The sequence below is a fragment of the Gopherus flavomarginatus genome, chromosome 9, assembly GCF_025201925.1.
Source record: "Gopherus flavomarginatus isolate rGopFla2 chromosome 9, rGopFla2.mat.asm, whole genome shotgun sequence".
Taxonomy (NCBI): domain Eukaryota; kingdom Metazoa; phylum Chordata; order Testudines; family Testudinidae; genus Gopherus; species Gopherus flavomarginatus.
Window position 1 is genome coordinate 39,404,701 of NC_066625.1, and position 26,752 is coordinate 39,431,452.

At 45.6% G+C, this 26,752-nt stretch overlaps 3 protein-coding genes across 4 annotated transcripts in view; 1 reads left to right on the forward strand and 2 right to left on the reverse strand.

Moving 5' to 3' along the window:
• METRN (meteorin, glial cell differentiation regulator) overlaps nt 1-26,752 on the reverse strand; it is a 291,968-nt gene that overhangs the window by 52,374 nt on the left and 212,842 nt on the right. The window lies entirely within an intron of this gene.
• NUBP2 (NUBP iron-sulfur cluster assembly factor 2, cytosolic) lies at nt 113-11,697 on the forward strand. 2 transcript variants are annotated; one of them, XM_050968453.1, is made up of 7 exons: nt 113-205; nt 5,634-5,752; nt 7,059-7,257; nt 8,836-8,990; nt 9,292-9,402; nt 9,869-9,938; nt 10,672-11,697. In XM_050968453.1, the coding sequence occupies exons 1-7, from the start codon at nt 190-192 to the stop codon at nt 10,815-10,817; spliced, it is 816 nt and encodes a 271-aa protein (XP_050824410.1). In that variant the 5' UTR covers nt 113-189; the 3' UTR covers nt 10,818-11,697. The 2 variants fall into 2 exon arrangements, with proteins under 2 accessions (XP_050824410.1, XP_050824411.1); XM_050968454.1 differs by lacking the exon at nt 9,292-9,402.
• On the reverse strand, nt 17,944-26,506 carry IGFALS (insulin like growth factor binding protein acid labile subunit). Its single transcript, XM_050968208.1, has one exon. It carries the CDS (start codon nt 21,038-21,040, stop codon nt 19,052-19,054), a length of 1,989 nt encoding a protein of 662 aa, XP_050824165.1. The 5' UTR covers nt 21,041-26,506; the 3' UTR covers nt 17,944-19,051.

A 26,752-nucleotide genomic window follows, 5' to 3' on the forward strand; every position in this document is an offset into this window, starting at 1 on the left:
GATTACGTCACAGGTACGAATCACAGAGGCCATTGGCTGAGAGGAACGTCAGTCAACTAGGTCAGGTCGGGGCCAAAATTAGTTCAAGGGGCGGGATTACAACCAGAACTCGGCTTCCCATTGGCCGCGGCGCTCCTCCGCGCGTGACCCCAGGGCAGGCGGAAGTGCAGGAGCAGTGCTTGAGGCAGCATGGAGGCTGTGGGGGGTGAGTAGTGCAGGGACAGAAGGCTCGAGGCTACTCTGCGGGGGATTGTAGGGAGGGCTCCCGCGGCGGCTTCCCGACCCCCCTCCCTAGCTGTGCTGCCACCGCTCGCTGCTGGAGCTCAGTGCCGAGACGGAGCGCACGAGCCTGGGAAAGCCCCGCGCCGTGGGGACTGCGAGGCGCAGCCGCTCACGATGACCCCTGGTCTCTGCCCGGCACTATGCGCGGGGAGCGATGGGCTCTCGGGAGCCGCCCCCAACGCAAGGGGCATCGCTGAACAGCTGCTGCTTGGACCGTGTCTCTGCGGCACCCAGCGGCCGCATGCGTGACTCGGAGCCGCTACTGACCAAGCCTGCCGTGCTCTCCTCCGCCAGCCATGGGTGGGGCGGGGCTTTGGCCACGCTGGGACGGGGGGTGGCTCCCAGCCGGGGTTCAGCGCTTCCCCGTGTCAGCGAGTTTGGTCCCCAGTATAGTTACAACTGAGCCTTTCAGAGCAGATTGTGCCTAACTGTATCTTGGGGACAATTATATTGTAGTCTAACGCAGTAGGTGTTTGGTGGATTTTTGTAGTGTAGACAGTACCTAAAACGGCACAGCACCAGTTCCCATGTGGAAGGCTATCTTTCTCAACCCTACCACATGGACTTTGCAGAAAATGATGAAACTGCCAAGAATTTGTGGTGTGACATAACCTAGCTCAGTCCTACTCCTGCTACATTTTCTTTTCTGTGACCCGTAACTTGGGGTTAAATCCACAAAAGGGCTTAGATGTTGCAACATTGAGCATTGCAGTACCTAACCTTTAGGTGTCCTGTTGCCCAGTGGAATCCTCAGCCCAGAGTTAGGTGCCTCGCTATGGGGAAAGTTAGGCACCTAAGACTAGGACTGACAGAATGGGGCTTAGCATGCTAAACTTGAAACTGAATAAATAAACCAATCAAAAATGCAAAGCAAAGGGGTGGGATGTAAACAGAACATCAATAGGTACCTACTCTGGTCCAGAGGGAGGCAGAGATCTCCACTTGGGATTCGCAGCTGTCTTCCTGCTCCTGGACTTAGGCACCTAAGGGCTAGTCTACACTAGAAAATCTAGAGGGATCCAGCTACATTCCCAAGAGGTGTCAAAAATCCATATTCCTGAGTAACGTAGTTAAACTAGCCTAAGTTCCTATGTAGACAGGTTGACGGAAGAAATAGATTACATATGCTGGATTGCGTACTCTAGAAAGGAAGTGGATTACATACGCTGATGGGAGAACCCCTTTCATTGGTGAAGGTAGTGTCTACAATATAGTGTTACGACTGTATTGCTGCAGCATTTCAAGTATAGATAAGCTCTAAGTCAGGTCAGCCCCCTGTCTCTGTTTTGCTCAGGTGTACTTGCATGAGAGATGGAGACTGATGGTCGCCCTATTATAACCAATAGTCCAGAGGTTAGGGCACTCGCTTGGAAGGTGGAGGACCCATTTTCAAATCCCTGTTCTGACGGATTTAGGTATCCATCCCTGGGGAGGATTGACCCCCATGCTACTGTGTGGTTTGGAGTGGGTCTCTCTCAATCTCTCTGGTTGGAACTGTTCCATTTTGTATAAATCATTAAATATTCATTGGAGCAGGAACTGAAATTTGGGACTCCCACATCCTGGGTGAGTGACCTAACCACTAGGTTGTAGAATCAATCTCTTTCTGGCCCAGTGAATAGTTAATTATCCATACAAAGTGGTCCAGTTCCAACAGGAGTGGCACTGGGAGACCTGCCCCAGAACACTCCATCACATGCAGATGGGCACTTTCCTGGAATATGAGTGATCCCAATTCAGGTCCTTGCCGTTTCCCAGGTGAGAGTCCTGACCACTGGGTTATCGGGCATTCTCCTGCATGCTACCCACATGTCTCTTGTTTGAGGGCTTCAGAGAATGCCTGCTGGATCAGGCCCTGCAAGTGAGATGGGAGAGAAGGGCACCTAGCTTGTGAATTCCATTGGGGCTTGTGGTAAGATGATCTCTTGAGGTCCCTTCCAGCCCTAATAATCTATGATTCTATAAAGGAAGGGGGGCGGCGGGGGGGGGGGGGGTAGCTCCCTTTTATGGACAGCCAGTTAGCTATTAAATCCCTCTTGGTAGCTGTTCTCTACTTGCTTTATCTGTAAAGGGTTAAAAAGTTTGACTGCATGCATAAGTAAAAAGAAGTGAGTGAACACTTGGCTAAAAGAGCTAATGAGAAGGCTAGAGCTTTTTAAAATTGAAACAAGATTCCCCTTTTGTCTGTCTGTGGTGGGTCTCCTGGAGAGCAGGAACAGGGCTGGACTGTGCTGTAAAAGCTTGCGCCAGGTATGAAAAATCATCAGACCATACCTAGAAACTACTCACTTGAAACCCCAGATATGCAAGTAGATAGGAAATGTCTAGGAAGATGTGATTAGGTTTATCTCTCTTATTTCTTTATGGCTTGTGGACTTGTCTGTGCTAACCCCCAAATGCTTTTGTTTTGCATGTAACCGTTAAGCTGGTCCTCAAGAAAACTATTCTTGATGCTTAATTATTATATTTGCTCTTTTAAAATCTAGCAATAGCCTAAGTTCCAGATGTATTTTCTTTCTTTTTGTTTTTAATAAAATTTACCTTTTTTAAGAACAGGATTAGGATTTTTGTTGTTTAATTAGCTGGTGGCAACCTCTGATTTCCTTTGTGTTTCTTTCTCAGCTCTTCCTCGAGGGGGGCTTGAGGATACCCCAGAGGAAAGAATTCCCAAGTGTGCCTTTCTGGGTTCTCAAAAAGTGGGGTTTGCACTTGGGTGGTGGCAGCATCTACCGATCCAAAGTCAGAGAAAAGTTGTGACCTTGGGAGTTTAATGCAAGCCTGGAGTGGCCAGTATTAATTTTTAGAATCCTTGCGGGCCCCCACCTTCTGCACTTGAAGTGCCAGAATGGGGATTCAGCTTTGACAGGGCTTAAGCATGACCTAGGGCACTGAGCAGCTTGGCAATGTCAGACTGCAGTGGGTTTGTGTGTGTCCTCCAGGAGGGATGTAGGCACCTATGGGATTAGACAGCAGCTGAATAGAGGGTTTGAGGATCTCCGAGTCCTCCCACATGTTAGCTTTAGGTGCCTAAAATGGTAGTTATGTCCTTTTGTGGATCTTTGGAACTCACTGCTTTCTCTCGTCCTTGGCCCCTTTGAGAGGACAATAACAATGCTATCCTTGTAAATGCCACCTAATATGCTCCCCAACAATATGACAATCAGACAATCAATCTGTATACAACCAAAGAGGTTTTAAAAATTATGAGGGAGAGAGAACCTACATAAAAGGATGTTAGATATTAAACACCTATTGAAATGTCTTGCAATTTCTTTCTTTCATTACAAAGGAGAAAGAGAGCAGAGATCTGTGCTATGAGTTACCTTTGATTGAGTTCCTGATTACTTCTCCCATGGTAAAAACAGGCTCCATCTCAAGATGAAGTCTGTTTTTCTCACTCAGCTTGTTCTTCAGTAAAATGGAGTCTTCCTCTTCCTTGATTGCTATTTTATATTCCCTGAAACACTGGAAAACCGTTCCAAAGCAGGAGACCACATCTTCCTCTCAAGTGCTGCTTCTGATGGTTCGGATTCAGGGAACAGAAGCAGTGTGAGGTACACCCCACTTTGATATGTGAAGCTTTGGAAAATTCCTTGGTGACTCAATGTTAACTATTCCTAGCTATTCCTGTTTTTTCCTGGACTTAATAAGGATTGTGTTTACCTTTATGTCTGAGTCCTTAGGGTTTCCAGGATGTGTTACTGACCATTCAGGAATGTGAGGAGCCATTGGAATTCAAATAGTCCTCTGTTATCTCTGATTCAGGTGAGGGAGTTCTCCATTGGACACCTGGTCCCACTAGTGCAAAAGTACAGATAATGTAAAGATTCATGGAGATGGTTTAGCTATAATTAGGGCCTTAGAAAAAATCTTCAGGAAGTTGTGCCAGATTTGCAAATCACAGCAGAGATGCTGATATTAACTTTGTTTATGAAACACTTAAAGTAACAATCCATAACAAAACATACCTAAAGCAAAATTAGGTGACACTCTTGCTGTAAAATCAGGTTACTCTCATTGATCCCTTGCTTCTTTCCCCTGCTCCCACATAACAATCCAGATTTGATTTTTAGCAGTAAAGGCCTTTGCTGGAACACAAGATCCCAGAGAGGAATTTTATCTGCCTTTGGAAAGATGGGTTTATTGAAAACCTATTGTATATAAGCTTTGTTTCTGGTGGTTCGTGAGACATTGGTCCTTAAAATTGTCAGCGATCTTTGGTCCTGGAGGTACAGCAAGTTCCAGCCCTCTGCTAAATATAGCATGTGAGTTCAGAAACTAACCAAGGTCCCTAATTTGCCACAAGGCAGCGTCATTTGCCCTGAGCTCCAGAACCTTGTAACAATACCCATCCTCCTCCTCCCTCATGCATAAAGCTGGTCCCCTTGGGTCAAAGTTGAATTCTTTTGGTGAGGAATCTCGCACTGCCACTTATCTGTGCTGTGACTCAATACAGAACTTCAGTCTCATGATGGTTCAAAGGTGTAATCCTCCCCTCCCCCTGCCCCCCGTGTCATTAAAGTAGTGAAATGAGTGTGTTAATGCAGGTCTGCTGGGGCTTTTAAGGGATTTATCTTGATTTTGAATTTTTCTTGCATTCAGAGCTGTTTAGTTCTTGTCTCTAGATGGATCTTTAGATCACAGAATTCAGATTTTCTCCCACCTCTGCCAGTACCCCTTGAGGCCCTCTAGCTATACTCCATTTAAAGAATCTCAAAGAATGTGTTCATAGCCCTTCCCTGGGAACTGAAAGCACACTGTATATGAGTCATATACAGAAGTTGTTTAGACCAGAGCAAACACAGACTGTGCAGCAAGTAAGCTGAAGAAAATTTAAAACAAGACACTGACACATCCAGAAAAACCAGATCTACACAGCACAGAAAGGAGGAAACTCCTAGGGGACTGGATGGCTGAGGAGAGGGAAGGCCCAGACCTTTTCACTAGGTCCCAAATTGCAATCTGGCCCAGAGCAGTAGTGACAAAACCATTTAAGTATGTGCTTAAGTCTCACTGAGGTCAGTTTAAGTGCTTTGCTGAATCAGAGCTAAAGTCTTTACCACCCACTGGCTGTATGTTGAGCTGATGAGTCACAGTCATGTTCGTAGTGGATAGTTGTCTACTCAAAATCAACCACATTTTGACTCAGGTTGCCCCACTATTTTTAAACACTCTGCAACACCTTAGCCAAATGGTGATAGCTCCTTTAGTGGGAATGATGTCTTAGCTGTGAAATGTGAGGATTCACTCAGCTGGCAGCCTATGGCATTGCTATTCATACATCCTCAGTGCAGCATGGTGCTGTGTAGAGGTGCAGGGATGCCTCAGCGTTGTTCTGTTGTCCTTCACAGAGAGAGGTAACCTGGCTGGAGTTGGACACATCCTTCTAGTGCTCTCCGGGAAAGGAGGTGTGGGAAAAAGCACCATCTCCACCGAGCTGGCTTTGGCTTTACGGCATGTTGGGAAGAAGGTGAGCAAGCTTCCATGTGGCAGTCATGAGTGTATTCTCCTTCCCCATGTGCACCCAAGATTCTAGTCTGGGGTTTTACGCTCATAATCTAGGCATTAAGCATCTTGTAGCATTTTTTATTTAATCATTAAGATCCTGCTAAGATTGAGCAAAAGTTATTTTTACTATAAGATTTCTGATTTTTATGCATTTATTTGACCAAAAAAGCTGCAATGTCCAGCTTTAAGGTCCACCAATAAAGATACTATATATATGCAAAATATTATGAAAGCGCTGTGCAAAACTTGTTCATTATAATTGTCCACCTTATGCTAATAGGGAAATAGGCACAGAGTGGAGAAGTGACTTGTCTAAAGTCACACAATGAGACAGTGGAAGAACCTGGAGTAGATAGCTCAGTTGTCTGAGCATTGGCCTGCTAAACCCAAGGTTGTGAGTTCTGTCCTTGAGGGGGGCCTTTTAGGGATCTGGGGCAAAAATCTGTCTGGGGATTGGTCCTGCTTTGAGCCGGGTGTTGGACTAGGTGACCTCCTGAGGTCCCTTCCAACCCTGATATTCTATTTAAAAAAAACAACAAAAAACTCAGGTTCCTTGACACCTCAATGGAATTGCTAGGCTATGTTGCCTCCCTTTCCTAAGTAATGTCTGCCCTGGGCTTGGCAGGCTTTAGTATACTATGCTCTGTGCTAAAAGCTACTGGGATATTCTCACTTGCTGTGTGGATGGAGACCATGAGGGTTGGGTCCTTGACTTTTGCTGTCATTGCTCTCCAAAGCTTCCTTTTGTCTTGCCTGTCCTGTTTCAGGGCAGCTGTTGTGTGGGCAATGCCGAGTTATAGGGCATGAGTATGAGTAGGAAAAAGAAAGGGGAGGCAAAATCTAGGGGTCTGAGAGAACATTGGGCTTTGCCTATGGAGAAGTGAGGGACAGCCACTCAGCACAACAATAGTGGTAGTGGGGAATTGTGGCTGAGGACACAGGGCAAACAAAATGCCCAAAAGGCCCTTTAAAGTCCTGCAGAGTAGATGGGCCATGGTTTTTAAGGTCTCATTTGAAAGATCTCTGTCCAGAAGTTCAATGACAACACACTGATCTCCCTTGGAAAGGGGAAAGGCTGTGTGAACTCATCTGGGATTTGAACATGTGATTCCTGTGTATTTCAAATATGATGTGTAGGCTTCTAAGCCATCCTTTCCATATCTGGGCTATAGAAATCAGTGAAGAGTTATGTTTTGCCACTGTGGTGGCCCTCTTGTGCTGTCTTAGTGTAAGGGATTGTCTGAATGGTTCCCCGTATTCACTGGCAGGTGGGAATCCTGGATGTGGACCTATGTGGCCCCAGCATCCCTCAAATGCTCAAAGTCCAGGGCAAAGGCGTGCACCAGTGTGACAGTGGCTGGGTGCCTGTCTTCGTTGACCAGGACAAAAGCATCTCTCTCATGTCGATTGGCTTCTTGCTGGAGAAGCCAGATGATGCTGTGGTTTGGAGAGGACCCAAGAAAAATGGTACAGAATGCTTTTACTCTTGGTAGTGACCTTACAGCAATGGTGCCCAAACTTTTCCTGTTGTGCCCCCTCTCCATTACTGCACAGCCAAGGCTTCCATCCTCAGTGAAGGAGCTTGGGCTGAAGCAGAGCTGGGGGCAGAACTTGGTGGGAGACATGGGGAGAAAGCTGGGGCAAGAGGTGGAACTGGCCTGGGGGCAGGGTGGAGCTGCAGCTGGGACCAGAGCTGGGCTGGGGGCAGAGCAGGGGGCAGAGTGAAGCTGTGGCTGGGGGTGGAACAGGGCTCCAGGCCCGGCTTGGAGGGGCACACCACACAGTTTGGGGACCACTGTCCTACAGCACGGGCACCTCCTGCAAAGATGAAACTCATTGAAACACCTGCTTGCCTTATTTACAGGCTGGTCTCATCTTGCATGTGGCTCATTATCCCCTTGTGCTTAGGCATGGGTTGCAGTCTGTAGTTCTTGCCACATTTGAGCAGGCGAACTAGAGCTGGATAACAGACTAGATGTAGGTAGCCTTTGACCTCTAAGTTGTTGCTTTCAGTCTAGGCCTGGTCATCATCTGAAGCTCCCATTCCCTTTCTGGCTTCTTCCCCTGGCTCCCAGCTGGGATCGGGGTCCGAAGCCGTCCTGGGCTTTTTACCTCAACTCTGCCAGGAGCATGGCTTCTGCCGTGAAATTGACAAGACAGCCGACGTAAGGGACGCAGTGTCTACAACAGTGGTACCCAACGTTTTTTGTCTGGCAGGCACCAGACAATGAGCCACGGAGGATCGTGGCGGCAGATGAGCATCTGCCGAAATGCCGCTAACAAGGCGGCAATGTCAGTAGGCGTCACCGCCAAAATACTGCTGACAAACAGCGTCATCCAGAGACGTCGCCGCCAAAATGCCACTGATTTTGGGCGGCATTTCGGCGGCGCCGCCTCTGGATGATGATGCTTGTGGGCAGCATTTCGGCGGATGCTCGTCCGCCGGCTGGTATGTGGGCACACTTAGACGCCCCGGCGGGCGCCATGGCACCTGCAGGCACTGCGTTGGGGACCCCTGGTCTACAGAGACACTGCGTTGCCCTAACTACACTGATATAAGCCTTATACCTCTCGTGGAGGTGAAGCTATTATGTCAGTGTAGTGGGGCTCTTACATCTGCAGGAGCACGGCTGTAGTGTGAAAATTAGGTTGACATAAGCTGCCTTATGTTGATCTAACTGTGTAGTGTAAATCAACCCTGGGGAATGAGATGGTAGATCTGTCCTGTGCTCTCTGGACAGTTGTCTATAATGATCGCTGTTGTTGGCACACAGAACAAAATCTCAACGGCCTTGGAGACTGAACTATCCCCTTGCCACCTATATGCATTCCCTGTAGGGCAGGATAGAGACCCTGAGGGAAGATGGCACTGCCACTGCTTCTGTTGATGCAGGGCTTCTCTTCCTACTTAAGTCTATTCTTTTGCACCTGTCTGTTCACACAATGTGGTGATCTGATATCTAACAACTGCTGCTACCACACTGTTGAGATTACAGACCACACCTCAGCTGAAAGCAAAGATTTTCCTCCATTTTGTTTTGGCAGCTTTGATAAAGCAATTTATCTCCGACGTGACCTGGGGAGATCTCGACTTCCTCATTGTGGATACGCCTCCAGGGACCTCGGATGAGCACATCTCTACGGTAGAATCCCTTCGCCCATATAAGCCTCTTGGGGCAGTCCTGGTCACGACGCCACAGGTATGTGATGCTTGCTGGGGCAGATATTTTCACACCCTGCCCTGGGTCATGCCAAACTAATTTTTTATTGACCCCATTATGCCTTTAGGTTTGTGTTTACATGACCCTGTATGAGTTTCAATGTCTCTCTGTGGTATTAGTTCAGCATTTCTACTCCCTTCATCCCTCCAATCCGTGTCTGTGTACCTTGCCTTAATCTCAAGGATTGGCAGCACTGGATGAATGGGCAGAAAGACAGACATTCACCTCTCTGATTTTGCTGGCCCTTTATCACTGATACCCCGTGACTCTGTGCCCACAGGCGGTTTCTATAGGGGATGTCAGGCGAGAGCTGACGTTCTGTAAGAAGACAGGATTGCAAGTGATCGGGATTGTAGAGAACATGAGTGGTTTCGTCTGCCCGCACTGTTTGGTGAGCCCTTTAAAACTGACCCACAGCTGAGCACTCCCCTGCCTCAATCTGCTACATTGTGCTTGAGGCCTGGGTTTGAATTGACTTTTCTTGACTGTGGTCCCTTGGCTGCTGAGAAACCAGGGAATGCCATGAAGGTAATGTGGTAGGTCTCTGGAGGCGACCACTTTGTGGACCCTGCCCTCCTTCATTGGCTGGCTGTTGGGTAGGTTCAGGAGAGGCATCTCTTTTGTCTTCCTAGTGGGTGATGAGGGATAAGAATGTCTTTGAGGAAGTGCATGAAGTGGAGGGATCAGCAGCTGCCAGAGGCAAATGAGTGTTGCTTGCTCAGATAACGGTATCATTCTCTGCATGAAATGTATCCAGATAAACAGTCATGTTGCCCATCTCTGATGCCCGGCGGTCTGCAGAACTTCTGCTTTGGGAAGTTTGTGGTGACTAAATGCTGTTTCTTCTGCTCTTCCAGGAATGCACAAACCTCTTTTCCAAAGGGGGTGGTGAAGAGCTGGCCAGGCATGCTGGAGTCCCATTCCTAGGTGAATGCCTTTTGAATACAGAGCCCTCCCTAGAGGGAGGGGTAGATCAAAAGAACAAATGGTTGGTGAGTGGTGAGAACACAGTGCCACAAGGAGCATGGAATGAGGTCCAGAAATCAAACTGCAAGCTAAGGAGAGGCATCTCCAGTTGAGGTCTGAAGAGAGTCTGGTTTGGGAGAGGATCATAGAGCTGCCAAAAGGATGTGGTCATTGTATGTCTGGCCAGTAGAGAACAGAGGCAGAGAACCTGACAGTCCAGTCTGGTTTTGGATATGGTGGGAGATTTGGAGTGATCCTAGTTGCCTGCCGTCAGGTAACGGCAAACACAGGCAGCACCACTGAGAGTCCAGCAGAGCTCCTGTGAGAGAAATGAGGAATTTATTTAAACTTCCTTAATTATTTATTCCTCCCCCTAATCAAGGAGCAATAGTCTCGATAATGATGCCAGAGTAAATCGCTGCTGATTGTGGTGCTAGAAGCACTTATAGCTCCTTTCTACCCAGAAAATGTCTGGTATAGTGCCACATGCCTAGAACATTGTCTTGCAGGTGAGCAGTAAGGAGGTTAATAATGCTCAGTCCTGTCTGTCTTGTCTTATTCTGTCTCTTCTTCGGTTGATGTGGGTGTCTCACTCCCATCTTTCTGTCTCTCCGACTTGCATGTGTATACTCTCATCTTTGTAACTTGTCCCAGTGGTCTCACAGTCATTCTCTCCCTTTGCCCTCCCACACAGGGTGTGTTCCCCTTGATCCCCAGCTCACTCAGAGCTTGGAGGAAGGCAGAGATTTCATCCAGGAGTTTCCCAAGAGCTCTGCCTTCCCTGCCCTTGCTCACATCGCCCAGCAGATCTTGGACAGGACATCCCCTCAGGGCTCCTGAGCGTGTTTCTAAGGCTGGACTCTCGTTGACCACATCTTTGCAGCACTGTCAGTCGTGGACCAAGCCGATGGGCAATGGGGAATGTCAGAGCTATTTTAAAGCATTTTTCAGGGGAAAGGGTGTCCTTAGGACCAGTTTGCAGAGATCTGGGAAAGGGAAGTGACACTGTCACTACTAAAGCCTTGAAGAGACCTTGCTAGAGCTTACCATTGCTATCTAAGGGGGAGTGTGCGTTTGCAACACCATTTGCCTTCTGAATAGGTGAGCACCATGGCTGTCCTGGAATGGGCTACAGGGGGCACAGGTGGTGCAGCTTTTTCTAGTCACACAGAGAATGTTTAATCTGCCCATGAACTCCTGCTACGTTAGTAAACTGCGAAGATGGCCCCCCTCGTGCTGTGATGCTCCTGCTCATTTCTGCAGTATTCTTGGCACTGTAAATTGTGTGTAGCCTTTGGTCTCTGCGGCAAATATTGGTAGTGGTCCAGGACAGGAAACCCTTCCCTTATTGAACTGAATAGCACCAGTAATCTCCACCCCCAACTCCTGCTGCTGCTACCTTCCCCCAATTGCTTCTGTAGTGCTGCACACATGGTACTTCCTAGTTCGCAGTGACTGCTGTTGGCTTCATGCCAGATCCTCTGACCCTGGATCCTAGCTGAGCCATCTCACTCTGAAGCCATAAGTATTTGGTACAGAATATGCCCATGAAGGCATCTGTGATGACATAAAGTCTCTGCAAGAGCTCTGAAGTCTGTTTACCGAGTCTGTATCTTATCATGCCTAACCTACGGAACACATTGTCTTTTGGCTCCCTGGAAGTGTCAGGGCTCAGGAATATTTGTAAAGGCTACAGACATTAAATAATGTGTTCTTACCATCTAAATGTCTTGTTGCATTTTGTGTGTGGTGTGGTTTTTTTATTTTTTTTTTTTTGTGTGGAGGGGGGGTTTGTCCTCTTGCCCCCAACTGAATCCTGCTTTCCTTCTTACACTCTTCCGAATCTGTCTCTGTTTGGTAGCAAATAATGGTTCCCCTCTGTTGGCCACTTGTTTTTTTTTTTTTTTTTAAGATTAAGGAAGTGCTGCTACATTGGCCTTTATAGCTAGAGAAAGTGGTCCTCTCTAAATCAAGTCTAGCATCACTTCTGTTTTAGTCTCAGGATGCATCTGGGCTACCCGATCAAAACGGTCATTGGTCTAAGTGCAAGGGAGGTCTTGAGTCATTGCCTCCATAGAATCTCTGAACAGCATCCTCCTCTCCCTGTCAGGATGGATGTTCTAGAGGCTGGTGACTTACGCTCCTGGGAACGAAATGATGAGTGTGCAGGTGTGGAACTCATATCATTGATCCCAGCTTGCCTTCTCACTAGAAGTGCTGCAAAGGCAAGCAGCAAGCTCTGTTGTGCATTGCAGATCAGGCTTCCCTTTGTGACAGCCAATGAAATCTGTATTGAGGGGCTCTGAAGGGAGCAATTCCCCCTCCTCCAGCAGGGGAGGGAATTCCTCTGATGAGAAGGAAGTACGGGGTCACAGGAAATGGACTGCATTGAGGCATATACTGAGCATCAGTGGATGGATTTCCATGATAAGTATGTCCCCTTGAGGATATTTAGAGTAAGAATCTGAGAGGGCAGGGGAGGAAGCTGCTGTCAAATACTGGTGACTGTCAGAGGTTGTTTCTCAGGGCGTGTCTACACAAACATTTAGTTCCTGGCAAGCTGGGGTGTGAATCAAAGCCTTGCAGCAGTACTGGGATCCCACAGGACCCACTGCCATAATAGGGCAAAATAGCACTGCCAAAATGTACTTTGTGGGTGGGATAGGGTCGGCAAAAAAGCCAGACTCTGGTAAGTTGCAGGAAAACCCTTTAAAACTTAAATGTAAGCAAGGGATAGAAAGAGATTTGATGTCTATTATTATAACAGGAGATAGTCTTTTTTTACATGGTTTAAGCAAGATTTATTCTATTTTTTTAGTGGTAAAAATATGGCTCAGTTCTGTTTGTTTATATGTATATTAGGGCTATCGATTTAATCGCAATTAACTCACACGATTAACTCAAAAAGTTAATCACGATTAATCACACTGTTAAGCAATAGAATACCAATTGAAATTTATTAAATATTTTGAATTCTTTTCTACATTTTCAAATATATTGATTTCTATTAGAACACAGAATACAAAGTGTACAGTGTTTATTTTTTATTATTTTTTATTACAAATATTTGTACTGTAAAAGTGATAGCAAAAGAAGTAGTATTTTTCAATTCACCTCATACAAGTACTGTAGTGCAATCTCTTTATTTTGAAAGTGTAACTTAACAAATGTAGATTGTTTTGATTTTGAGTACAGTTATGTAACAAAAAAAATCTAAAACTTTAGAGCCTACAAATCTACTCAGTCCTACTTCTTGTTCAGCCACCACTAAGACAAACAAGTTTGTTTACATTTACGGGAGATAATGCTGCCCGCTTCTTACTTACAATGTCACCTGAAAGTGAGACCAGACATTTACATGGCACTTTTTGTAGCTGGCGTTGCAAGGTATTTACATGCCAGATATGCTAAACATTCGTATGCCCCTTTATGCTTTTGCCACCATTCCAGAGGACATGCTTCTATGCTGCTGATGCTCGTTAAAAAATAATGCGTTGATTAAATATGTGACTGAACCTGAGTTCCCTCTAAGTGCTGTTGGGCAGCTGCCCAGGAGGGATTCAGGTGCCATACACATCCGGCAGAGTGTGTTCAGGTGCCCCTCACCCTGCTGCTTTGCAGCCAAGTTGCTCCCAGGACCCTCCTTCTGGGTGTACAGAATGAGGTGGAGGGGTGCTGATGTCAGGATGTCCCCTTCTACCCGCCCCTGTACCCTATCTCCACAGAGCAGGGGAGAGGGGACATCCTGGCTCAGGACCAGAGATGAAAGTAATATTATGTTCTTACCGGTATGGGGGCCAGCTCCAGCCCTCAGAAATGGCGAGGCCTCAGGCAGAAGGGGCAGGGCTGGGGGTCAGCTTCCCCAAGCCAGCCCATCTGTGCTTCCTGGCCCCTGGGACTCCAGCAGCAATTTAAAAAGGCCCAGGGCTCCAGCCACTGACGCAGTAGCGCTGTAACGTCGCTGCCCCTCCACCCGTCGGCGGCCCTGCTGGCAGGGACTCTACCAGCAGGGCTGCCAATGAGGGAGGCAAAAGGAGCAGTGATGTTAAAATGCTGCCGCAGCAGCGCTTTAACTTGGGCTATGTATGGGCCAGTATCAGCTTCTTATCAATACACCGTACGGGCCCACTTTCATCCCTGCTCAGGACTCCGCAGGAGAGCTGCTGTGGTCTGAGGTCTGAACAAGCCTTATAGCCTTCTCTTCTCAGAGAGTGCCTTAAGAGACAGCACACAGTCTCTTGAGACTTCCCTAGCCCCGCTTGCTCTCTCCCTCCCTGTCCCACTCCCTCCTGCCCATGTAGCCTGTCTCTGCAGAGCTGGGGAGGGGAGACAGGGCTTAGGACAGAGCAGGAGAGCTTTCAGTGAATACCTTAAAGAGACAGTGCATGGCGTCGCTCAGAAACTTCCCCAGCAGCCAGCACATACACTGTCTGTGTCACTCTCACATACACACACTGTCTCTGTGTCACACACAACTTCCAGCACATATTTGTATTATTGTTGTTACATTGTGGTACTTCCTGCAATGCACATTTATTCTCTGTAATTTTATTCTTTCAAAGTGTGTTGTTTGAGTTTTTTGACTGGTCTATGCATTTCATAATTTTTATTTCTCTTATCTTATACTTAAATTTAATTCTTTGAGTAGTGAGTTCTAAATTGCCTAACCTGTCCTGGCTGGAGTAATTAACTCTATGGTAACTTTTAAAAAATATATATATGATATCTGGGTTTTTTGTTTTTACTGGTGGCACACATCTACACATATCTTGGTGCAGATAACAAAATTTATTTTGCATGTGGTTGGAAAAAAAATAGAGGGAACATTGGACTGAACTCTTTAAGGGAGAATTGTATGTCTCCTGTTCTGTTTTACCTGCATTCTGCCATATATTTCATGTTATAGCAGTCTTGGATGATGACCCAGCACATGTTTGTTTTAAGAACACTTTCAGCAGATTTGACAAAACTCAAAGACAGGTACCAATATGAGATTTCTAAAAATAGCTACAGCACTTGACCCAAGATTTAAGAATCTGAAGTGCCTTCCTAAATCTGAGAGGGACAAAGTGTGGAGTTATGCTTTCAGAAGTCTTAAAAGAGAAACACTCAGATGTGGAAACTACAGAACCCAAACCACCAAAAAAGAAAATCAACCTTCTGCTGGTGGCATCTGAGTCAGATGCCGAAAATGAGCATGCATTGGTTCGCACTGCTTTGGATCGTTATTGAGCAGAGCCCATCATCAGCATGGAATGGTGGTTGAAGCATGAAGGGACATATGAATCTTAAGCGCATCTGGCATGTAAATGTCTTGCGATGCTGGCTACAGCACTGCCATGCGAACGCCTGTTCTCACTTCCAGGTGACATTGTAAACAAGAAGTGGGCAGCATTATCTCTTGCAAATTTTAACCTAATTTGTTTGTCTGAGCAATTGGCTGAAGGAGGACTGAGTGGACTTGTAGGCTCTAAAGTTTTTTACATTGTTTTATTTTTGAATGCAGTTATTTTTTGTACATAAATCTACATTTGTAAATTCAACTTTGACAATAAAGAAATTGCATTACAGTACTTAGGTGAATTGAAAAATACTATTTCTTTCGTTTTCTACAGTGCAAATATTTGTAATAAAAATAAATATAAAGTGAGCACTGTACACTTTGTATTCTGTGTTGTAATTGAAATCAATATATTTGAAAATGTAGAAAACATCCCAAAATATTTAAGTAAATGGTATTCTTTTAACAGTGCGATTAATCTCATGATTAATCATGATTAATTTTTTTAATCGCTCCACAGCCCTAATATATAATAAAAAAATATTTTATTTTTTTTAAGCCTGAGGGAATCTCTCTTTTGCAGGATTTGTGGGATCTAAGGTTTTTGTGGGTGGGAGTGGGATAAAAATACAAGAAACAAAACTTGATCTGGTGGGAGTGAGTACGGGAGCAGGATTAAAAAAATAGTCCCAGGAAGGGGTCTAGAGTGACTGTCCACCACACTCTCCGGCCGTGGACTAACTGACTACATGGACCCTGCTGCTGCCTGGTAACAGTTTGTTAATGTGCTTTGATTTGGTCCTCTTTGAAACAGGACTAGACCAAAGTGCATGTCACCGGGGTTCGCACAGACTGCAAAAATGTGGCAGGCTAGTAGGATAGATTTACACCCCAGCTTGCGGTGAATTAAATGTTTGTGAAGACGGATCCTAAATCTGCATATCTGTCATCTGACTGTTTCATTGCTAGCTTAAACTGAACTTTACCTTCTTCCAGCTCCTCTCTGCTACCCCATTCTCTACCACCATCCTCTGCTAACTCAAGCCTATGATCTCTGGTTCTCTTTGCTTCCTCCTTTTACCCTGCTCTACACGGCCAGGCTGGGTCTGAATCATCCCTCGTTCCTCTGTAATATCGCTAAGATCCAGCCTTTTCTTTCTGTCCATGTCACTAAAATTCTAGTCCATGCCTTGCCATCTTTTGCCTTGTCTACTGAAACCTCTCTGGCTTCCTGGCACACACATGGTTCCCTCCGTTCTAGACAAAACACTGCTGCTAAGATCCTCCTCTTTATTTGTTCTGTGTATGTTGCTCCCTTTGTGAATATTCACATTGTCTCCCTCTCCATTAGTTACAAGTTTCTCGTCTCCTTCAGAATCCTGCACATGTCAATAGTGGGCATTTCTTTCTATTACCAAGAGATTGTCAAGCCACCACCTTGACCACTTTGCTTATTCAGTATGTTGTACATCTTTGTTTTTGGGGCATGACCTGGGCCTGCTGCTTAAAAAGGGCCAAGTACATAATGAGCACTCCCTGAAATAAACCAACAGGGTAAAGGACTGGGGAGTAGGTTTAGCTTTTGTCAGGAGTAAGAAGCAGCTGAGTGAAGGGGACAGGGTACTTGTTTGTACGGGTGAGCCAGCCATTTGTGTAGAGTATGTGCAGGTGGAGTTCTGTGAGCAGCTAGGAGAAACAGCATTGCAGATACCTGCACTCTATTAGAGCACATTGCAGTTATTAAAAAAAAAACCTATTATTGCGACTCGCACCTTCCTTAACCAATCAAAGTGCAGGGATTTGCATAATTAAACACCTGTGGGCAGTAATGAGACAAGTATCCCTACGCTCTGGTTGGCTGAGATAATTTCATAACAGTTTCCACCTTTTTATAGCCCGTCAGGTGCAACCAAGGTGATCGGGTATCTGCCTGGCAATCTGCAAGTGTGACTCCTTGAGAAGCTGATTTTGCAAACTCTCATGGACTCCAGTGGGAGCAGGATCAGATCACTCATCTTTTTGTTTGCAGTTGAACTCAGGATAGGATTCTCAGAAATGCCTAAATGACTTGTGAACACAAGTCCCACTAAAATCAATAGGATTTGGGCACCTAAGTCACTTTGCCACTTTGAAAAAAACCATCTATCAAACTTAAATAATGAAGTCTGAAAGCAGTTTCTCTGTAACAAGCTCTAGCTTTGCTTGTGGTGGAGGTTTTTAAGGTAGGCAGAAAATGGCAAGAGACTGAGATTTTAAACAGTGTCTGCTGCTCACGAGCACAAGTCTGTCTTTTATAAGAATTCTAACTAGGTGAGGCACAAAATCAAAAAAAAAATCACTTACAAGATGAGCTGCAGTAGCTCCAAAGGTTTATTTGCCTGCTGTGGTTTATGAGGGAGTTGACTTGCATGGTTTTTCTTAAACCTGCCTAAATCTGCCATTGCTTGTTAAAAGCTTGTCGTGTGTGCTCTGCTCTCCTAAAACTACAGGTCGGGTGTGTGTTTTTCAAGCCTTTTCGCTAAGCTTTACACGATACCTGGCTTCAGTGACCAGATATTACAGATGAGGCTCTGCCCTCAACTTCCTCTCGTGTGAGCCGTGGGTTCTCAATGGAAATTCAAGAACAGATTTTTGGGGGTCATGGTCATCCTCCCTTTATTATTTCCATTATGTTAGCACCTGGGGCCCTAGTTATGGATCAGGTCCCATCGTGTTTGGTGTTGTACAATCACAGAATGCTTTATGGGTTCCTGAAACTTTTTTGCATTGCAATGCAGGGTCACGCAGAATGGAAGAGGTTGACAACCACTGATCCAAGCTACTGTAGTACAGATGGGATGAAGTCCCTGCTTGCATTACCTAGTCACAGCTGGGGTGATTCTAGGGCAATGATACTTAACTTTATCAGCATTCCCACTACTGAGCACTGTGGCCCAGACTTTCCTCCCCTAGCTCAAGAGGATCTTGGTTTCTCCATTTGCTCTCCCCAGCCTGAGGTCCTTATTTTGCAGTGATATTCTTTCCATTAAGGAGGGTTGTCTCCATGATCCATTGACAACAGCACCTCTGCTAACCAAGAGTGGTTGCTAAAAAAAACTGATATGAGATGTTCCTCACTCCTTGGTGGCTAGACAGGTTGCCTATCCTTTGCTCCCAACTCAGGAGTGAGACCCAAATGCTGGTCCTTAGTGGGCAATACCCTTTCAGGTTGGCTTTTCAGTCCGACTCTTATTGTACTATGATCGTTTGTTTGGGTTTTTTAAAATCAGTTTTAATTTTGGAATTGGAAAAGATAGTCCTCGGAGAAGGCTCCTGTCCACTCATACCTTCTCACACACCCATTCTTTCCTTCACTTTTCAGAGCTGGGCAAAGGAATGCTGGCTCTGAATCACAATGCTAAGTTCAAATAGCCCAAAGGTAATTGCAAAGTCCAAAGAACCTGTTTACCCTGGCTGTTCAGCCAAAGCTAGTATGCTGGTTCTGTTGAAAACTGCAGCTATACAAATATAGTAATGGTACAGCATGGGGAGAGAAAGCTAAAGAGTGGTGTGCAATCGTACTGGTCTCTTTGAGTAATGGTGAATGGTGGAACACACTATTTTGGACTGCTATCCTGATGAGCTTGGTAAAGAGTTCAGGGAAGGTGGTTGAGATGCCAGATAGCTATACGTTTTTACTTATTAGCCTGTAGGAAAGTAGTTCTCCAGATTCTACCTGAACTTGTGCAAATATGTATCTAATGCTGCCAACTATAGAAAGCAGAAAGTCCTCTGTAAAGAGGAAGCGTGTTAGTTAGCAGTGAGCAAAGTGATCTTCACTGATTTCCCTCAGGTCAAGGCCTGCCAGGTCTGGTGGGCTTAGGCAGGTCAGGTTGTTGTACACGTACACGGGTGTGTGGGAATCATCCACCTCCGTAAGGGACTGTACAAAACGTGGAACCACTGTGGGATGCTGCAAGGAAAAGTCTCTCAGTTCCTTCAGTGAGCAATTACAGTGCCACTTGTTTCCTTCCAGCCACAGCTGCTCCAGCACAGGTGAAGGGCCCAGAGAACCAACTGAGAAGGTTTCCAGAGAATTGTTTCTGATGCTAAGATACCGCAAGTTTGCTAAGGGGGTAATTGTGGTGTTGTCCAGCATCTCCAAATGGTTGTTGGAGAGGTCAAGCCAGAAGAGACGCTGAAGTGGGCTGAAAGCATTGTGAGAGATCTCCAGGAGCTGGTTGGAGGAAAGGAGAAGGTATTCCAGGTTATTCAGGCCTACAAACATGTTGGGGGAGAGATGGGTCAGCCTGTTGTGCTTAAGGTCCAGCTCCAAAAGATCATGCAGGTCATTCAAACTCTGGTCTTCAATCATGGATATGGTGTTGTGCTGCAAGAAGAGCCTCCGGAGGCAGGAAAGGCTGGAGAAAGTTTGTGGCCTGATTCTGCTGAGACAGCTGTTTTCCAGGTGAAGACTATGCAGTTTGGTTAGGCTCTTAAAGACATAGTCGGGAAGTGCCTTGAGGCAGTTACCAGACAAGTTCATCACTGCGACATTAAAGAGTCCAAGGAATGCTCCGACCCTGATCTCTTGAATCTGGTTGTTGTTCAGCGTAAGGACCTCCAGCTGGCCTAGCCCATCAAAAGTCCTTTCTGCCAGGCTCCTGATCCTGTTGTGTCCCAGTTGCAGCTCCTCCAGGAACTGGAGATCTTTGAAAGTCCTTGGCCTCAGGCTGGTGATCGAATTACTGGATAAACGCAACACGTGCAGGCTCAAAAGGCCCAGGAATGTTTCTTCAAAGAGCAAGATGAGACGATTGTGGGAGAGGTCTAGCCACCTGAGGGACTTCATTCCCATGAATGCACGTGGGGCAATTGCATTGATCTGGTTGTGGTTCAGGTAGAGCTTCTGTAGTTTCTGCAGCTTGACAAAGATATTGAGCTTGATGCCCTTGAGCAAGTTCCCACTCAAATCCAGCTCCTTCAGCTCACTGAGACTGCAGAAGATTTGGTGCTGCAGGTAGGGCAGCTTGTTCCCAGCCAGGATCAGTTCCCTCAGGTTAGGCAGGTTATGGAACACTCTGTCAGGCAGCACCACGAGTGAGTTCCACCCGAGGTTCAGGTACCAGAGATTGGAGAGCCCAGCAAACAGGCCTTCCTCGATCTTGTTGAAGTGGTTGTTGTTGAGGCTCAAGGAGGCGAGGTTCTGTGTGTGAAGGAAAGTGTTTGGTGCCAAATGCTTCAGCCTGTTCCGTTCCAGGTGCAGGTGGTAGAGGCCCTTTAAGCCATGGAAGGCATGCTGCTCAATGCTTGCCAGCTGACTGCTCTGCAGGTTAAGGAAGTCCAGGTTGGAAAGGTTCCTGAAGGCCATAGCTGGCAGAGAAAGGAAGTTGTTCCCATCCAGCCATAATGACTTAACGTTGCTAGGAATGTCTTCTGGGAGGTGCGTGAGGTTCCGGGAGCTGCAGAAGATGTTGAGCTCCTCGCTATAGTCATCATAGCTGCAGGCACATGAGCTGGGGCATTTTAGGAGCTCTGTGTCAGGCTGCTCCTTGGGCGCTTCTCTGCTGGGAGATTGGGACCCTGCTGCCAGCACCAAGACCAAGAGAAACAAGAGGGCAGTGTCTGCTGGGGGAGTGGAGTGGGAGATTAAGACAAAACAAATGGAAATCATTAGCTGACAACACACAGCAAGAGGAAACGATGGAAAGATGACATGGCTAGGTATACTCAATGTGCCCCAAATACAGTACCATGTAAGGCACAATCTTGGAGACTGAGCAACCATAGCATGGAAGAACATTCTATTATTGTCTTTCTTCAATGCCTGCTGATGGTTGCGGGAACTAATCCTGATGAAGTTGGTGAATGTTTTGCCATTGATCTCACTAAGAGCAGAGTTAGGTCAAGGATCTGTAGAGTGACTTGGATTTTCTCTCTGTTCAGTTATATAGGCCAGACTCACCATTGCCCTGAACTTGTGTACTCATTTACACCAGCACAGACTTTCTTGACCCTCTTTGTACTGGTATAAATGACTGCACAAGGGGCAAGGCAACAGTGAATTGGGGCCATCATTTTGAAATGTGGGAGTGACATTCTTAGCACGTAAGCCGAGAAGTGCACCTTTAGGAGCATGTTGTGTGTCTGGGCTAACTTAGTCAGGTTGTTCAGGTCCTTCTGTCTGTATCTATTTACAATCTGTTATCATTTGGCTGAATTGACTCTTCACCTTGACAAGAGTGGGATTGCAATGTCTGGGTAATATTCCCTTTTGGTATGTCAGGTAATTGCTTCCCCTCCAGACATGGGCAAATTGCTGACTCAGAGAATCAGTCTGTGACCAGAGGCTGGTTTCCTCTCCCTACTCCACTGAGCTTTTAAAACAAGAGTCTGCCATTTCTTTTACACCCTAGAAACAATTCCTGGAGGACCAGTGACAATGACTTTCATTAAAGCTGTCCTTGCTCTGCCCTCATGCATGCTCACATCCTCTAAGAGGACAGGACATGGTTTCTAGAGCTTGATCAACGCATCTCCTTTAACTAGCCAATAACAGACCAGTGCACTTAGTGGTTCATCTCTCCTCCTCCACTGTGGAGTGGAAAGCGTTGCCTACGGGGATTCCATTCCAGGCATGTCTGCCAAAGCATCTCAGTCCTCACCATCATCCTTGCTGTACTATTCTTGGGCCCCCAAGCAGCTCTGCCAGCACAGCTCAATCTGGACCTGCAGCCCCCCTCTTTTCCTGACCAATTCAGGACTGGTGCAGGTGGTCACAAACCCTTCTTCGATGTCAGTGGGAGCTGTGCCTACAGGGCTGGACTCTTTAACAGAGGCTGTCAGTTGTCTGTCAAGAGTTTAGGCTGGCACTAGGAAATCTTTTATGAGTAACTCAACCTGCTGTAGATCCAAGCCCAGAACACTGACGCTGGCTGACAAGCACCCTAATCTGTTTTCTCAACCAGCCGCCTTTTTCTGTTCAAGGACACGTAATTCAGCAAAGAGAAAGAACTGCTCCCTTAGCTGCAGCCATTGCGCTTACAGGGGGAAATAGTGGTGGCTTTATCAGCATGGAAGGCCATGGGTATGTCCTGGAAAGTGAGCAAAGCTTATACAAGACAAAGTGCCAAATTCAGACCTGGTATCAGTGGAGATACAGCCACTGAGGTCAACACAGTTGCAACCATTTTGAGCAAGGTCTGAACTTGATCTTCATCATCAACTCCTCCCTCCCTCTACCCCCCCACTGCTGAGCAGCAAACTCCATTTCTGAAGCTCCTTTCCTACTCTGCGCTTCCTGGTCTGATTGCTTGTGCACCTAGTTCATGCTTCACACTTAAGTGTAATGAAGGAGGAGAAAATATAGGCTAGTGCAGGAAGCAGTGCATAATAAAGATAAATTGTTCAGTACAATTCACATGTGCACACACCATGTTGTGCTGTAGCATCACAGTCCTGGGCATTGAGGCTATCTCATTTCTTTTAGAAAACACTCTCTTCAGAGGAGCTTACTTCAGCTTTTAAACTTGCTTTGAGAAGCGGGCGGGGGATGGGGACTGGGCCTAGATAGGTTTATTATGAGCAGAGATGGGTGAACATGCTGGAGCTGGCAATTTTAGTGAACAATGTGAATGAAATTTGAAAACCTTTTTATCCCCTGTAATTTAAATGCTTCCCCCCACCCCACATGGGTTTTTCAATAAATCATTATGGAGAGCTCTGTGCTCTGTATCAGGGTTAAAAGACCCCTCTAAATGCTAAGCATACTCGGTGGGGACCCTGTGTTTGAGAGAGATGTTGTCTTTATTAGAAATGTTCTTTCTCTGCTCCCCTTTTTTCCCCCATGGTCTCCAAGTGGCAGGCTGTTCAGTTCAAACTTTCAAACATAGGATGTTCAAGTGGGTTTAAAATTAGGCCACATGAATTCATCCAACCCCATTCACAAGGGAGGGGAGAATATAGCAAATTAGGGTTAGATAGTTCCATAGTTTTGAAGTGATGGGAAAACAAGAAGAGTAGAAGTTGGTTTCAGATGATCTGTTGCACTCTTGCAACAAAGCAGTGGTTTCATTTTAGTTAGGGAAACAAGACCATCTGTTCTGTGATGCACACCACTGCCTGGTTCTGGTTCTGTACTTTAAAACTGAAACTTGTGATGGTAAGGTACTGATCCTATGCCCATCAAATCCATTAATTACTTTTCAGCATGACTTCCCATGCATCATGCAGCAGGGATATCCTATAACATTATACTTCCTCATCTCCAATTTATTTGGGGGAATGATAAATCAGGAATGGCCAAGATATTTGGGCAAGAATATTGCCTTCTCATTTTCTCAGGGTTTCTGTGCAGGTTTAGAGCAGGCACCATTAAAATCTGCACTATTACTACTTGTGAGAAATGAACATTACTGCAGTATTTCTTATTAAGAATTAACAATGGCTATTGCAGTTACAAGAACTAACTCTATGTGGCAATTTACTTGCAAGTGCCCCGTGAACAGTGTTCTAATGGCACCCACTGCACTTGATCCTGCCTTCCCATGTATGACACACATACTTGTGCCCATGGGTGCTGACCCAGAGATTTCTAGGTTGAGCGCCAGCACACCCTGCTTCTTGGGGTGTGATGGAGGAGAGGCCAGATCAATTCCCCAAAGTACTCATGTTGCAGTCATGTAGTCTGCCCTGCCAATGCTATCTCTCAGAAATGAACTCCGGGCTTATTCATCTCTATCTATCCATGCCCATCACTGTGGCATGTATAGATCTGCTCTATGTAAGCTATTGTATCTACATGCTAGGTTGATAATACACCCTTTATGTACTTAACTTGCATTTTAGAAAGCCCATAATTATGTGCTGATGGGTTAGCTCTGGTCTGTTGACTTTGTTTACATGCCTGCCAATATCTTTTTTTGGGTATGCTTGTCTCCAACAGTATTAGCCCACCACCCCATACATTCAAGATCTTCTTGGACCAGCAATTAGATTTTCACTGCATGTTTCAGCAGCATTTTTCTTCTTCTAAAATTCCAACAGTAGATGCACTCTGGCCCCCAACCTCTCAGAATTAATCTGATCTTTCAAAAAGCAGAGAAAATCCAGGAGGTCTTGCCTTAATTCATTACTTGGAAGCTTTTTCTGCAAAAGAACCACTCTGTTCCTCCAGCTGCAAAGTTATTACTCTAGCAGAGACACATGCACTGTGCATGCAATCGCTAAAGCTCCTTAAAGTAGCACACGGGACATCATAAAGGCTGAACATTATCTTATAACAACAGAGGTGGCAAAAGAAAAAGAAGTTGCCGAGCAAAACAAGTAGAAAGTTTCCAAGAACTCATTGATCTGCTCACCCTAAACTATTTACCTGCCCTTATTTGTGAGATTTATTTGTTACTTTGGTGCAGATCCATACTGTCCTGCTCTGATGAAATACTATTGGAGGAATGTGGGAAGTTGCTTCCACTTACCTTTCCTTGTATTCATTGCGGCAGAAGCATGGGAAGGAAACATTCTGTGGACAGCCGATTCTGTTCTCTGTATTTTCCCCCAACTGATAATGTAGTGATACAGCAACCACCTTGATGCCTGTCCAGCACTCTGTGCTCGATTGGTTTTAACCCTTGTGCTACTAGCCAGGAATGCGGGGAGGTTTTTATTACTAAGGCAAGGGATGTTGATTGAAGGTCTTGAGCTGCCTGTGTATACTCTTCTCTGAGTCTGTCACTCTGGGAGTCAGATTTTCCTGACATCTATAACTGGGAACAAATATACTGAAAATACTGGTGAAGGTAAGCAAATGGCTTCTCTCCCCTTTCCCGTTTTAGGTCACTGTTGTAATTAATGTAGATACCCATGTGAGGTTTATACCCCCTCTGGGAAATAACAAGTAGGGTTGATTGAGATATGAGTAAACAGTCCTGGAGAGAACCTAACTTGACTACTGAATGGAGATGGGCTGAGGAAGTAGCATTCTGATCTGGATTAAGTTTTGATGAGGAGTCAGGTTCAAGGCCAATCAGTTCTAGGGTTTGAGTTGATGGGGCCAGATGCTGGGAACCTTGCAATGCTGTATGATCCTGTGACATTTCCAGAATCTTGAATGATCCACGTCTCATGCGACTGTGAGATTTCTGCCATCGTGCGAGATGTTCTTGTGGAATGCTGGCTGCATCTGAACCAGGCCTAGCGAATAGCAGGGTTCTGAGTTGGAACCAGAACCATATGAGCAGGTTCAGATTTGAAGATTCAAATTCATGCCTTCCCTCTAATCTTTAAAGGGTTTGGATTTGAAATTCCAGTTTTGGCCCACCTCTAGTTCCAAATTCCCATAGTTTATCAGACTTGGGTTTCTACCAGCATTAGTGGTAGAGCATATAGTGGGGAACAGAGCACTCGGGTTCTAAAGGCTTTGAATTGTCTTGGTTACTGGGCCAGCAGATGTCAGAGTAGAAACATATAGGAACAAGGGAACAACATGCTAAGTGGAATGTATGTCTAGCCCATGGTCGAAGAAAAGGATCTGGGGTGATTAGTGTGGATAACTGAATTGAGATGAGCAAAACAAAGTACCTTACTTAAAAAGAGACAACAAATGGCTGATACTGTTTCCCAAAAGAGCCCTGGCTAGACTGTCTGGAATACTACATTCTGTGTTGGTTGTACAATGCAACAAGGAATATATGTTTTAGAGGTGCATTGGGGTGTTGTGGAGTATGGGCTGTAGAATTTGGCTCCTACAGGGGATGGATCTGTTTTTACAAAAAATGCCTGTGGCTCTGAAAGATCTATGTTATGAAGAAAGGTTATAGGAGCTAGGACTATCCTCTGGAAAAGAGTGGTGACAGTGAACCAGCTGAAGTTTTAAAATGTTAGAGGAATGAATAAAGTCAAAGGATGGGGTAGAATTTTCACATTAGTGTGAGATTCAAATCCTCAGGAGTATTATTTAAAGATAAAGGGAACTCAAACTGACTTTATATACATTTACTTCAGTAATGAGACTTTAGTAATGTGTCCAGTAATCATGGCAAACATAAAGTTACCCAGTGATTGAAGGAAAATAGTATAGAATGAAACCTGTCTTAGATGACTGCTCATGAGACTGGCAAAATTAGTTGCTTAATAGAACTGGCTGCCTCATAAAGGTGATGTAACTTCAGATATGGAACAATACGTACTCTGCAAGTAGTCCCATTTAAATCAATGGAACGTCTCATGGAGTAAGGCAGGGGTAGTCAATTATTTTTTGTCAAGGTCCGCACTCCAGATAAAATAATTTTAAAAATATAGTAATAATAATAATAAACAATAATAAAGAAAATAAAAAATTTGGGGGTCTGTTCAAAAGCATCTGGTGGTCTGGATTTGGCCCATGGTCTGCCTATTGACTACCCCTGGAGTAAGGTAATACTGTGAGTAAGGGTGGCAGAATCTGACCCTATGATTTGTACAGATTTTACTGAAATCAAGACATATGTTTTAGAAGAAGATTGAGGAGATTGGTGAA